This window comes from Mus caroli, chromosome 3, assembly GCF_900094665.2.
Source record: "Mus caroli chromosome 3, CAROLI_EIJ_v1.1, whole genome shotgun sequence".
Classification (NCBI taxonomy): domain Eukaryota; kingdom Metazoa; phylum Chordata; class Mammalia; order Rodentia; family Muridae; genus Mus; species Mus caroli.
In genome coordinates, this window is record NC_034572.1 from 81,017,268 (window position 1) to 81,031,150 (window position 13,883).

The 13,883-nt window shown below is 53.2% G+C and overlaps 1 protein-coding gene across 2 annotated transcripts; it reads right to left on the bottom strand.

Moving 5' to 3' along the window:
- Positions 1-170: 170 nt before the first annotated feature.
- Positions 171-11,571, bottom strand: Rhbg (Rh family B glycoprotein). Of its 2 annotated transcripts, XM_021158763.2 has the most exons (11): positions 11,326-11,416; positions 10,945-11,018; positions 5,174-5,360; positions 4,594-4,744; positions 4,339-4,486; positions 2,707-2,873; positions 2,329-2,466; positions 2,026-2,159; positions 1,416-1,537; positions 642-715; positions 171-495 (listed from the first exon to the last, which is right to left on the bottom strand). In XM_021158763.2, exons 3-11 carry the CDS (start codon positions 5,338-5,340, stop codon positions 427-429), a joined length of 1,170 nt encoding a protein of 389 aa, XP_021014422.1. In that variant the 5' UTR covers positions 5,341-5,360; positions 10,945-11,018; positions 11,326-11,416; the 3' UTR covers positions 171-426. The 2 variants fall into 2 exon arrangements, with proteins under 2 accessions (XP_021014422.1, XP_021014420.1); XM_021158761.2 differs by lacking the exon at positions 10,945-11,018 and having other exon boundaries at positions 11,326-11,571.
- Positions 11,572-13,883: the final 2,312 nt, after the last annotated feature.

Genomic DNA, 13,883 nt, shown 5'->3' on the forward strand with positions numbered 1-13,883 from the left:
CACAGACATTCTGGACAATAATGCCTCTTCCTGGAGAGGATGGGACTAGTTGGGACATATACAGTAGAATGTGGAGTTCTGTGGACCCAAAGAGGGTTTGTCAACACTAAGGTCTTTGATTGTCACAAGATTTTGGCCTCAGCAGTGAAAGGGAGAGGCGCACACAGGTGTCAGAGTCCTTGGTAATACATTGTTTATCACCCAGCTTCCCACCCAGAGGGGAGCTGGCTTGGGTGACACTGGAACAGGGTAACACTGGTCAATGGGGTGGCAGTCACCTAGGCTGGCTTTGGCCTTTTCTGGCCACAGCTAATTGGGATCTGCCTAGGGGCGGCAGGCTTCCAGGCACAACAGTAACAAAGGCAGAGAAGGCTCTCTTGGCAGGAGCCATTGTCTTCTCTGAGGACAGTCTCACGCTGGCAGCAATTAGGCCTGGGTGTCTGACTCCCCAGCCCTCAGAGGCCTCTGGGTCTCAGTCTCCTGCTCTCCAGGTACCTGCAAAACAGGGAGGGATGAAGAAAAGTTCCAGAGAGCTTGAGAAGGAGCCCATAAACAAGGAAAGAGGCAAGTGGTAGCCCAAGGCAAGGCAAGGTAGCAGAGAGGGAGTGTCAAGGGGGGACAAACTCATATCGGTGTCTCACCTCCCAGTAAACCTGGTCCTCGAAGCATTGGGAGTCTGGAGGGGAGTCCAGAAAGGGAAGCCTCAGCAGGAGCCCTGGTAGCCACAGGGAAGGGTGTGTAAGGGCCCTTGGTCCCTGCCCAGGGTGGGAGGTTATCACCTAGGGCCACAGGTTGGTAAGCTTAAGGACAACATGGTGAATTCCAGATAGCCAAGGTCTGCGAGTCCACCTTTCTGAGAAGGGACAGTCCTGCAAGGTGGCTCCACCCTCAAGTTACCCACAAAGACACCAGCCAGTAGAAGTGAGAGAATTTGTTCATGTCTGCAGCTGTATCGTGATTCAATTGTGAAGCAGAGATGCTCATTTTCTTGTGGCCTTCCATATGGGAAAGGCCTAAGGGACAATGATCACATGAAACATGACCCGGGGAACTAGACCATAGAGTTTCAGGATGAGGATGGGTGTGAGTGGGAAGGGATGTTACAGCATCAGGCCAGAACCTGGCCTCTTCCCAGCAGCTGGGGCTGGACTGCCCTCTAGTGGCACAGGGAAGCAACACAAGAAAATCAGCACACAGCCCAGAGAGGAGCCTTCCTTCCCAGTGGCCGGTGTGACCTTAGACCAGTACCTCCTCACTCTGAGGCCATGCTGCCCAGTCACTGACACAGGCAGGTGTTCTGAGAGAATCTTGGTGGAAGTGAGCCTACATGAAGGGCAAGCATCCCTTGCCCTTCCTCCTGGGTACCCCTCCTTGGGGCTCTTACCTGACACCCTTGCCCAGCTAAAGCTACTCACCTCCAAGGCTGCCACCCACGGAGGCAAACACCAGTGTGACAAACATTCCGAAGAGCTGATACACGGCCTGAGATGTGGCACTCCGCTGGCCCTTGGCTATGAGTGGAAACACACTCTGCAGGCTGAAGGGAGACAAGACAGGGAATGATGGATGTGGAACAGTCAGCCAGGGTGTCCTGTGTCACTCGTGCCTGTGGGCAGCCAGAGGGTGTGCAGGGATCCCCAGCGTCTCTCACCCAGGCCTTTGCTCAGTCAGGTTCACTTCAAGTGCTCTCCTGTCCTAAGCCAGCCACCTCCACATACCTGTCAGAACCCAGTCAAAGGTCTCTTTCGCCTGCCCTACTCCTGGCTCACAGTGTGAGGTGTAGACCCCAGAGGTCATTACCTCTTGCTGGTCCTGAAGGAATGCTCAATGCTCTTGAAATTGTTTACTTTATGGACATCTCCATTGCCCTGACCAGGAGGTCAGGCCACAGCAGGCCCTCGGTTCTCACCATACTAGTAGGTGATTGGCTAAATGGGTGGATGGGAACAGGTGGAAAGGCTTTTTTTTCCCTTGGCTCTCAAGGAAGAAGAGAGGTCACTTTGGAGAGAATGAGAGAGGACTCACCCATCTCCATAAGCTTCGTGGGTGGCAAGTGCAGTCACCACGACTCCCAGGATGGCCCCCAGGACCCCTGGCATCCCATGGAGGTTGTGAACACCACATGTGTCTTGCAGTTTAAATCTGGATTCAAGGATAGGCTGGAGGATAGGGTGGAGAGTCAGGCTTGGATAAACAGAGTGGATAGTCAGTCTATCTATCCGTATCCAGGACCTGGTGGAGAAGTAGCAGAAGGTCTGGGAATCCTGAGTCACTGGTCCAGGCTCCTTCCCTCCCATATTTAGTCCCAGTCTTGAGAAGCAACCATACCGTAAAGAACTTATACCCCAGTGTGGAGACAGTCCCAGCCAGGAAGCCAGCTGCCAGAGCCCCAAAGGGTGTCAGCATCATCTCACTTGATGTACCCACCACAACACCTCCAGCCAGTGCTGCATTCTGGACGTGGACCTTAAAGGACAAAACCGCCAAGGTATCTTATTAGACCATCACACCCACACGTCCCAACCATACTCATTACAGTGGCACCTAGTGCTTCTAGATCCTTCCGTCACCTAGCCACCGACTCACCAGCTTTCATATACTCTCTGCTCCTGATCTAATCCCACTCCCCCGCTTGCAGATGGAGGTTCAGTGCTTGCCCCTGGGGATCCCTTCCCTTGGTCAGGCTCTTCACCCACTTCCCCATACCATGTCCAGTCGTCCATCTCCACTGACAAGGGCTGACAAGGCGAAAGTACTGAGGGTGCTTGCGGTGAGTGAATAGTACGTGTTGACCACGGTCCGATGCTGCCCATCCCCCAGCGCTGTCGGCGCGGAGTTGAAGCTGGGCCAGAAAACCCACAGGAAGATGGTTCCTAAACAAGTGGGTAGTCACGGTGAGCATCTGGTAGTGAGTGGCCCTGCCACCAGGGGGCGCTGCACTACAGGTCAGTTATTACTAAGCAGCCTGTTTGCGCACCAGTTCCTATGGTGAGAGTTGAGAGTTAATGTCCCTAAATGTCTGCTTCATGGCCCAGCAGGCCTAACTGCTCAAGAAGGGCCTGGAGCAGAGCTCAATAGAACAGTGCGTACCTAGCACACACCACACTCTAGCTTTCATCCACAGCATACCACCTCTCTAAACCAGAAAAAGAAGGGGAGTCAGACAGAGGCTGTTAACAGACAGCAGCTGTGGGCACTCATATATGGGGGCGCGGGGGCTGTACCAACTCAGCTACGGTGGCCCCTACAGGCCTCAGGAGTCTGGGCTGGGGTGCAGGGGTACCTGCTCTGCACTGGGGCAAGAAGCAGGTCCCTGCTTTCAAGTCTCTGTGTGTGTTTGTTTGTGTTTTGTTTTTCAAGACAGGGTTTCTCTGTGTAGTCCTGGCTATCCTGGAACTCACTCTGTAGACCAGGCTGGCCTCGAACTCAGAGAGCCACCTGCCTCTGCCTCCCAAGTGCTGGGATTAAAGGTGTGTGCCACCCCCTCCAGGCCCTACTTTAAGTCTTCCAGCACTAATCTCAGAGTAGGAAGAAGCAGCAGGGGCTTGGCAGGGTGGGCCAGCAGGGCAGGAGCTTGTGTGTGTGTGACCTGTGTCCTTCACCTTGACTCAAAGTCCTTATGCTGCCTCATGACGAGGACATTCATTGCAGTGTCTCGGGCTCAGTTCTCAGGCTTCAGACAACCTGAGCCCTCCATCCCCTTCCCGACCCCTTTACCTGGAAGCATCCTGTGTGAAGGGTTGCCAAGGGCAAGGAGGGCTCAGCTGTTTCCCAGTGAGCCTAATGTGGGCAAGGAAATCGAGCCAGCCTTGCTTATGCAAGAGCAGGAACTGAAGGCCATATTCAATACCCCCAAAGAAGCATGAGGTGCAGATGGCAGGCTGGGAGGGCAGAGAGGCCAGAGGCCAGCAGAGGGGACCTGGGGGAAACAGGCCCTACTGTTCCCTGGGGGTGATCCAGGGCCCCGACGTTCTGCCTGACAATGTGGAGGTTTGGGGGCTATGAGGAGAAGCAGGGTCAAGCTCCGGTGGCCTGGGGCCGGCAGGGCCACGGAAGAGGAAGGACTTTGCAGGGGTGAGGAATAGCTCCAAACACATGGGTTGTGTAGCCCAAGAAAGTTTCAAGTAGGACTGAGGTGAACGTGGGAAAACCCCAGGGCCTTGTATGGACGTATGTGTACCCCAGTACTGGGTCATAAGTTAGGGGCAGAGATGAGCACAGATCTCAGGCCCTCAGGACGCAAGTAGGAAGGACCCAAAGCATGCCTGACAGTGCCAGAAGACCTTCCTAAGGCAGGGTGCTCTGTAGCCCCCGCCACATCTCCCCAGCAGGCCTCACCAATCATGGCAAAGAGGTCAGAGTTGTACGCAGAGCTCTGGCGATGCCTGCTCTTCTCCAGCTGGGATCTGTAGAGGACCCGTGAGAGGAACAGCCCGAAGTAGGCCCCGAATGTGTGAATGGTCATGGACCCTCCAGCATCTCTCACCTGGAGAGAAGACAGAGACGGTGAGGCAGGCTCCTGCTCTCCATCCACCTCTCCGACCTCAGAGCTGGACGGACAGCCAGGTCTCACCCACTCCTGGCCAGACTTACCCCCAGGAGACTGAGTAGTATAAACTCGTTGACGCTAAACAGCACTGCCTCCAGTAGGGCCATTAGCAGCAGCTGGGCTGGCCCAGTCTTGCCCAGAACAGCCCCGAAAGAGATGAGCACAGCTCCCGCGCAGAAGTCAGCGTTGATCAAGCTGCAGTCAGGTAGGGTGGGAGGGGTGGAAGGAACATGGTTCCAGGCCCCGTCGGGCAGAGGGGTGTGGTGTGGGGCATGCAGGGCAGGGTGAGGAGAGTCAGTGCTGGGGCACCTCCCCCTGGGTATCCGATGAGTACCACCCACCCTTGGAGAGGGAGGAGCAGCCCTTGTGAAAGTGATGGGCAAGGCCCACTCTAGGTTGAAACAGCAGCAGGTAGGGGGAGCCATTCTTCACTAGCTGCCTGTCCTCCTAGGAGCTTCGATGTCAGAGGCCTAATGGGAGGGGTGTATGAGTGTCTTCGGGAACACAGGTCAGACAATGAGGACAGACAGTGGCCTGGAGAGGGTGGCTATGGGGCAGAGTGGAGGTCTGGCATCCTTTGGGGAATGGGGTCTTAGGGGGAGCCAGGGGCTCACTAGTGCCCACCTCTCCACGCCAACGTGGATGTGGCCACCGTGGAAAGAGTGCAGGAAGCCTTGGAGCAGTGTGGCCCACTGCAGGGTGAGGCTGGCCACTAGGAAGGTAAAGCCCACACTGCTGAAGCCGTACCGCTGTAGAAAGACCATGAGGAAGCCAAAGCCCACGAAGACCATGACGTGCACATCCTGGAAGCCTGCCGAGACGAGAGGCAGCCAAGGGGGCGGCATGAGGCCTGCTCTGGTCTGGACACACCCACCAGCCAACAGATGCCATTCCAGTGCCTGGCTCCTGCGGACAGGACTGCCTTGAAGCAGCACCAGGCTTGTAGAATTCCCCAGGCATAACAGCCTCCTGCCAGGAGCGGCGGCCGGAACAAAGCGTTCAGCCTGGAGCAGCAGGGTCAGGCCGTCCTTGTTATCCCTGCTCAGAGAAGGAGCTACAACACCCTGCTCCATCCAGCGTCCGCTCACCTACCTGGCCTATCTGCTCGCCCAAGGAATAGGAAGGAATCAGTTCTCCCTGCTGTTCCAGCCCTGTCTCCTCAACACACAAGATTCTCCTTCCTCCTTCTGCGTCCGGTATGTCCCTCTTCTCAGGTGGGTGCGCACAGGTGCGAGTGTGTGTGTGTGTGTGTGTGTGTGTGCTTGTGTGTGTGCTCTGCCTCATACGCAAGGCCCCTCTGTGAACCTGGACCTCACCAACATGACCAGAGGAGACAGCCAGCAAGCCCCAGTGTCTGTCCCTCTCTGCCCACTGTGCTGACATCATGAACGAGCCTTGCTATGCCTGACATCTACTTGTGTGCCGAGAATCTGAACTCAGACCTAATGCTCACCCAGCAAGCACTTCACCCACGGAGCTATGTCCCTCACCCCAGGGAAGCCCTTCTTGATGTCTAACTTTCATCTCTCATCTTTCAAAGTCCATACATCCCGATTTTAAGATTCAAAATAAAAATCATTTAGGAAACGGCTTTGAATTGTTAACAGGAACTGAGGAACACCACCCCACCCCCACACACAAAGGAATTGGAGGGGGCAGGGCTACTGTGCTGTACAGCTCAGTATAGTGACCCCCTACCCCCTACAATGGCCTGTACATCATGAAGCCGCCCTCAGGAGAAAGGAGTGCCTTTCCATTTGTTTCTTTCTATACGTTGAGTTTTTTATGTTATACATCACACTTGTTCTGTTGAGACAGGGTCACACTGTGTAGTCCAGCTGACCTCAGATGCTGGATGTCCTGCCTCAAACTCCCAAGTGTTTTGCTCACAGCATGGGGACCACATGTGGCCAGTTTTACTTGAACAGTCCAGCATTTCAGCGGGGTTTCTGTCCAGGAAGATGTGGGGCCTTTTCTGTTGGCTTTCTGTATAAAATGCCAGTACAAATAATACAATTATACTGAAAATAATATTTATACAGATAATTTGTTGAGTAATTAGTTATATAGAACCAGCATGAAGGGAGCTGGGAGACAGGTAGCAAACAAACACTTTGTGGGTAAAGCCTTGACCACCTGGGCTGGAGAGATGGCTCAGCGGTTAAGAGCGCTGACTGCTATTCTGAAGGCCGTGATTTCAAATCCCAGCAACCACATGATGGCTCACAACCATATGATGCCCTTTTCTGGGGTGTCTGAAGACAGCTATAGTGTACTCATATACATAAAGTAAATAAATCTTTAAATAAAATCATGAACAAGGCCAGGTGTGGTGATGCACATCTTTTTCTAATCCTAACACTTGGGAGTCAGAGATAGGCTGATATCTCTGAGTTCAAATCCAGCCTGGTTTACACAGAGAGTTCATTTCAGGACAGCCATGGCTATATAATGAGATTGTCTCAACAAACAAACAAACAAACAGAAACAAGCAAAGACAAAACCCATCAGTAGAACACCCGTGGGAGGGCCCTTTCTGTAAACGTCTGGGAATGAGTGGCACCAGGCCTTCTTACTCTCCAGACTCCCTCCTTTCGTACTCTACTTGAGGAATTTCTCTTCTCTGAGGCTGAGAAATGTCACTTGCCTGAGAATTTCTGTTTCCCACCTGCAAGCAACAGATGTGCAGAGCATCTGCGGACAGGGCTCTAGAGTACAGCTGCCACCCGGGAAGTCAGTTCCAGCTCTCAAGGGTGGTGAATCAGAGCCTGCACAGGGAGGCTTCTGGCTCTGAGGAGAACCCACGTTCATGCTGACCTTTTCCCTTGACCACTTGGGAGCTGGAAGCTGTAGTGAAGCTTTGGCTGCCGTGCATCCATACTTCCAAGATTCTCTCTTTGGATATCTAGCTTCGTTTCTCTGCTTGTCTTTCCTCGTGCAAGTTCTCTTTCCAAATCAGCAACCCCAAATGCTCCAGAACCACAAAGTTTTTAAACATCAGCATGATGCAGTAGTGGAAAATTACACACATACACACACACACACACACACCTCATCTAATGGGCTTTACTCAAAACACAGGCTCACTACTCAGGCTTCATGAAGTCACCTTCAGGCTATTTGTATATGTGGTGTATGTTGGGTATCAGTGGAATACTTGTCTAGACATGAGTTCCATCCTCAAGATATTTCATTATGCATATATAAACATGCCCCCAACCCAAAACACTTTGGCTCCAAGAATTTTCATAATGAAATTCAACTTGTATTCATTTTTATAATGGATGACCCTGAATCTCTCATAAGAAGAGGCAGATTCTCAGGCCTGTGTTTTGTGTTATTTGGTCTTGAGATACACAAAAGCTGAAAGCTGCTACTGAACTTTGGGGTGCAAATAGGATCCCTGAGAGAAGCTAAAGCTTTTGTTGTTTTGGAGCTGAGAACAGGACCAGAGAATCTAGTGGCACCTTGCTCACTCCTGCAACTGGGATCTGTAGCCCCATGGGCTTCAGAGAGTGTGGTCTGGAGGCCTCTGGCACTCCAAAATGGACTGCCACACCCCCAGTGCCCGCTCCTCAGGGTCACCCACATCATACACACAACAGAAAGGAGAGACACACTTAGAACTCAGCCAGAGCCTGCATTCTTTTTCTTCTTTCTGTTTTTGTTTGTTTGCTTTTGTTTTAAACAGGGCCTCACTACATGGCTCTGGCTGTCCTGGAACTCACTATGTAGACCAGGCTGGCCTAGAACTCTCAAAGATCCCAAGTGCTGGGATTAAAGGTGTGTGCCATCACACCAGGATAGCTTACAGCCTTTCAGAACTCCCTGTCCTTTTCCCTTGTTCAAACATGGAAAAGGAACTCTTTCTGTTCTTGTCCAAGGACAGTCAGAAACCAAAGGGGGCTGGGCGGCATGCCTCAAAGACCATTCATGCAGGAACTTCTCTCAACTGCTCTGAGCTTGTTTTAAATGCTTCTGTTTGCACTGAAAACTCAATCCCAGCCAGGCATGGTGGCACACACTTGTGATTCTGCCATGCAAAAGGGAGATGAGAAGGCCAAGGCCAGACTTAACTACACAGTGAGTCTGAAGCCAGCCTGGGCTTATGATACCCAGTCTCAGGTGAGACGAATAAAGTCCTGAGGGGCCACCAGTGCCCACCTTCCCTCTCCAGCTTCCTCCTGACAGGGCAAAACCTTAGCAAAACTAGGGCTGCCATTCCAGCATCTACACACACCTGACCCTGTGACCTTGGACACGTGACCTCTCTAAGCCTTGGGTGCTTCCTCTGGAAAGGGCAGCTATACGGCGTGAAGAGGAGAAGAGTGGGAGCTGCCATCTCAGAGCCTCTTCCAACCCTAGCTTCCAGAAAACAGGCTGAATCCTCCCAGGCAGGCCACCGTCCCAGCCTCCACCTCTCCTAAGATAGTCCCAAGTCTGTCTGGGTCAAGTCCCTGTTGGGAGTGAGGCCTCTCCCGAGGGCCTCTGTAGGTTTTCAGAACCCTTTCTCTCAGTGGGCTGCCCTCTGGCTCTTCCCCCCCACCTCCCCACTCTCTTTCTTTTTCAAGACAGGGTTTCTCTGTATAGCCCTGGCTGTCCTGGAACTCACTTTGTAGACCAGGCTGGCCTCGAACTCAGAAATCCGTCTGCCTCTGCCTCCCAAGTGCTGGGATTAAAGGCGCGTGCCACCACCGCCCCGCCTTTCCCTTTTTTTGAATCACTGACTTTGTAGAATGAGAGGTGCTTGTAGGCAGGGTATTCTCCAGTACTTGGGAAACTGAGACAGGAGGATGGTAAGTCTGAGACTGACCTGGTTTACTTTGTGAGACCCTGCCTAAAAGATAAGGTAAACTGGAGTAACCTGAACATGGCTGAAGCTTCCAGAAGGAGAACCAAGAGGCCTGGCTCTTGTCCCACTCTTTTTGTGACTTGCTATGTGATCTTGGGTAGGTGAGTGACCTTCCTGGCTCTCTGTTCACATCTGATCTGAGAGAGGTAGCCTACAGAATCCTAGGGCCCTTCCCGTCCTATCTATCTGAGGGAGACATCGCCATCTCCTGACAGCCCCTTAGGGTAACCATGCCTGCGACCTTGGCCTGTCAATACTCACCAAAGATTCTTTTCATCTTCTGAATCAGAGGGTGGTTTCTACCCGCCCTCTGGCCTTGACCCTTTCCTCTGGACACAGGGACTGGTGAGTACCCGGCTCATCAAAGCACAGGCTTTAGAGACCTCACATCTCCCTCCTGCCCAGCTTTCCCCAAACAGTAGGCTCAAAGTTCACAGAGGTCAATACTGGGGCTGGGAGGCAGTAAATCTGCCATGGTCCTTGCTGCCCTCTTGGGAAGGAGAGCCTAGCACTGCCTCTGCTGTAAAAGGCAGGATTCTGGGCTTTGGAATGAACAGGGCCAGAGGCTCTAAGAGAAGCTGTTTCTGACCCTCTTAGACAACCAAAACTCACCTCCTTCACCTGCCTGGCTCATTTCCTCCCAACTCCCAGCTCTGTGGACAGTTAGTGTCCATCAGTCTAGGGCCAGCTTTAGGGCTTTGGTTTTGATCCTAGCTTCTCTGAGGCCTGAATGCTGCCAATCCCTGCCACAACTAGGAATGAACTGTGGAGACGGAGGTGCTGTGGTTGTTTGGGGGCTCTGGTGCTTCCTGGCACAGTCCAAAGTCTCCCTTAGCCCTCTATGTCTCCATTGCTGGGGAAGGGCAGGGTGAGGTAGGGACAGCCTGTCACCAGCTCAGCGGCAGAAAGTGGGTTTAATAGCCTTGTTGCTTTTTGCATGCCCTTCAAACAGAGACATTTTCCCTCACTCCTTTTTGGTGTTTGTTTGTTTGACAGAGTTTTGTTAGCTCAATCTGGTCTCACATTCACAGTGTGGCTGAGGCTGGCTTTGAACTCCAGATCCTCCCTCCTCCACCCCTGGAGCACTGAGATTACAGGCACAAACCATCCCCCCAGCTTCTTCCTGGCACGTGGATGAGGAACTGGAACTAGAGAAGGTTGACTTGGGCATTAGAGGGAGGGGCAGTGTGCTTGGTCCCAGATGTCCAGTGCCTCAGTTACAACCTCGAAGGAGATGCTCTGTCTCCGTCAGGGGGTTAACTCCCCGTCCAGAACCTTGTCAGGAGGCAAATGGTCAGTGGTCAAGTTTATGGTGTGTAAGCCCTAGTCTAGCTGTGCGATTCTTGGTGGGTGATAATGGGCACACCGCAGCCATCTTAAACTGTGAGATGAGATAATAGTGCAGCGCCGAGCACAGCCCTAGCCCGCCTCACACTGGCCTTGAAACTGGCAAATGGGTCCAGGGTCCTCTCACTCTCAAACCTGGAGTGTTTGTGCTGAAACCAATCTTCGACGCCTGACCGTGTGGGGATTTCACACCTACCTCTCCCTTGTCTCCTCTTGCACGCTACCTGGCAGTCCCACCAAGATTCTCTTTCCTGTGGTCAAGCTGGACTCCTAGACAAAGTCAAATTAGCCCCAATGGAAGGTGAGACAGTAGCTAACACTGGGACCACTTACAACTGGATTGAAGCCCCAGCTCCCCTTACTGTGTGACCCTGACTCTGACTGAGCCTTGCCTTTCCTCAGCCTGACATAGAGCATGTGCCATCCCCAGCAGTGCCTGGAACAAGAGGGACACTAGAGAAAGGGGACTGTTTTAAAGCCCCGGCAGTCATCTCGGTGGCAGGAGTACCCATCAACGCCCTTCCCTACACACCCGGGGCTTAGAGGCTTTGCTTCCCACGCCCTCGCCCACACTCACTTGGGTAGCGAAAGTAAAACTCGTTGTCCACGTTACTGTGGTTGCCCCAGTGCCACAGGGCAGCGTCGGTTTCGTGGTTGTAGCGGACAAAGATAGCAAAGAGGAGGGCGGTGGCGCCTTGGAAGAGCAGGCACAGCAGCGGCAGGACCAGGCGCCGGTGGCGGGGAACGCGGGCCATGAACGCGGCTGTGCTCTCCCGGGCTCCGGCAGGGCAGTGCTGGCCGGCGAGCTGACTCCTGCCACCGCAAAGGTGAGGCCCCGCCCCCCGGAGGCCGTGCTGCAACTTGGGGAGCCCCACCCCTCAGCTCAGGTTGGCAGGGACTAGCCCCGCAGGTCAGGTCCTGTTTCCCATGGCCCCGCCGAGGCACCGGTGATGTGTGAGCTTCCCCAACTGTGCCCCAGCTGCCAGAGGGTGGAGGGAGGCGGGGAGGTACTCGTCCCTTTAAACCTGGTGTGAGAGAGCGACATCCAAGAAGCTAGTATCCTTTAAAGGTCCTACCTGGTTTCCCTAGGTTAATAGGAAGGAATCAGACTAATGCTGAGATCTTCCGTTGCCTGGCTGTAGAGAGAAACCAGATGGCCCCTCTCAGAAGCAGTTGCCTCTACCACTCTACCACCTTTGTTGTTGTTGTTATTGTTGTTGTTAAAGATGTATTTATTTATTTTATGAGTACAGTGCCATTCTTTTTAGACACACCAGAAGAGGACATCAGATCCCATCACAGATGGTTGTGAGCCATCAAGTGGTTGCTGGGAATTGAACTCAGGACCTCTGGAAGAGCAGTGGGTGCTCTTAACTGCTGAGCCATCTCTCCGGCCCCAGCCTCTACCACCTTAAGTTGAGCTGGGATTACAGCTCCAACAGCCATGGTCCCTGAAGGACTCTAGCAGGTAGGGACACTGGTACTCTTGGTTCTGAAACCTGCAGTCCACAGGTGCAGGGACGGTAGGACAGCTTGCTAACCCTCTGCTCATTGTCCAGTTCTTCCACTGTCTCAGCAGGGACCTGAGCCTCTGCCCCTGCCCTTGTGTGGCCTTGGGAGGAAACCTGGATTCTAGGTGTCTGGTTTCCTGTGCCAAGGGTCCAGCCAGGCACATGAAAGACCAGAGATCAGCCTCTGGTGACACAGCTCCCAGCTGGTCCATGTGGGCCCTGTCCAGAGACTCTCCATCACTCTTCAGTCAGCAAGAAGGTTAAGCATAGATAAAGACTCAGCATCTATGGGTCACCTCCTAGGGGGCCATCTCCTGTCCCAGGTGTGACTCCTGAGCCCTGCTTGGTGTCAGTAGTTGCTTGGGTGGTTCCAGCAGGTCTGGGAGGAACAGCCTTCTATGCCCCCAGAACTAGAGAAAGGAGAAGAGAGAGCTGTGGTCCGATTCTAACCTCCTCTTAACTCCATACCTCCCTTCATCTACAACTCCTCCAGGGCCCGACTTCCCCCTTTTCTCTTCTTCATTCATTCACTCAATAAATACTCATGTAGTGTCTACCCTGGGCTAGGTCCTAGGGTTGGAACCAGATAGTCTAGTACAAGGATATAACGGGCTTAGGCCCCAGAGGCCCCAGCCTAGCAGATGTTAGCTCTTCAATCGCTGAATCAGGGAGGGCTTCAGAAGTTCCTTTGGAAAGACAGAAGAACTGGGCCAGCATATGGTCAGCATATGGGACGTTCACTCCCTTGTAAGGCGTGACCTTGAAGTGTTAACACTATGTGACAGACACCAGCCGGTATTCTTTCTGGTCCAATACAGCGAGAACCTGAAAACCTTTGCTAAGGCTCCCCCGCCTGTCTGCTTCCTGAGAAGACTCTCTAACCCACCATCCATCAAGCATTAGTCCCGGCTCTGTTGATCACCTGCTGAGGTCTGGCCCTTGGTTCCCCCTCCTAGGATCCTGTGAAGTGATGGGCTTCGGGCCTCACTCCTTTCTCAACTGCAGGCCTCTGAGGGACGTCTGTATCACCAGTCTCCGTCTGTCTAGTCTTGAGGTCTGCCCAATCTTTGACTTTCCATCTCTGGTGTCCAGTCATGACTGGCCAAGCATTTAAAGCCAGGGGGAGTTGGTGTCTCCTGCTTGCCATGGCCCGGCCTGTGCAGGTTGTCCCTGGAAAATTGAGTGTCTGAGGTTACTAAGTAACTCAGGGTTGCTCCAGGATGCTCTCTGCCAAGGCCACACACTTCCTCTCCCTGCTGCCTTGGTTTGGGTTCTAGGAGCTGTTGTCGCTGTTAGTCTCACCGACCATCTCCGGTGTGCTTAGGGGGCAAACACGAGAACCGGCAAAGCTACAGTCATACAGACACCCCGCCATCCTCCCTTCCTTCCCCCCCTCCCTCCTTCTCTTCCTTCCTTCCTTCTTCATATCTATACTGTGTGACCTCAGGCAGATTATTGAGTGCCCTTTGAGCCCCAGTTTCCTTGTCTGTGAGTGAGAATAATAACATCTTCCACAAGGACTCCAGATAATTCCTATAGATGGCTGGCACTGTGGCAAGCCCTCCACAGATGTGGTGATTCCTATAGATGGCTGGCACTGTGGCAAGCCCTCCACAGATGTGGT

What these genes read in the sequence shown, in the direction of transcription:
- Rhbg (XM_021158761.2), bottom strand. Translation starts at nt 11,503, where the DNA reads ATGGCCCGCGTTCCCCGCCACCGGCGCCTGGTCCTGCCGCTGCTGTGC. An exon ending in GTTTTACTTTCGCTACCCAA is followed by an intron (nt 5,361 to 11,325) that starts GTGAGTGTGGGC and finishes TCGTCTCGGCAG; the next exon opens with GCTTCCAGGATGTGCACGTC. An exon ending in CGTGGGTGGCAGCCTTGGAG is followed by an intron (nt 716 to 1,415) that starts GTGAGTAGCTTT and finishes TGTGGCTACCAG; the next exon opens with GGCTCCTGCTGAGGCTTCCC.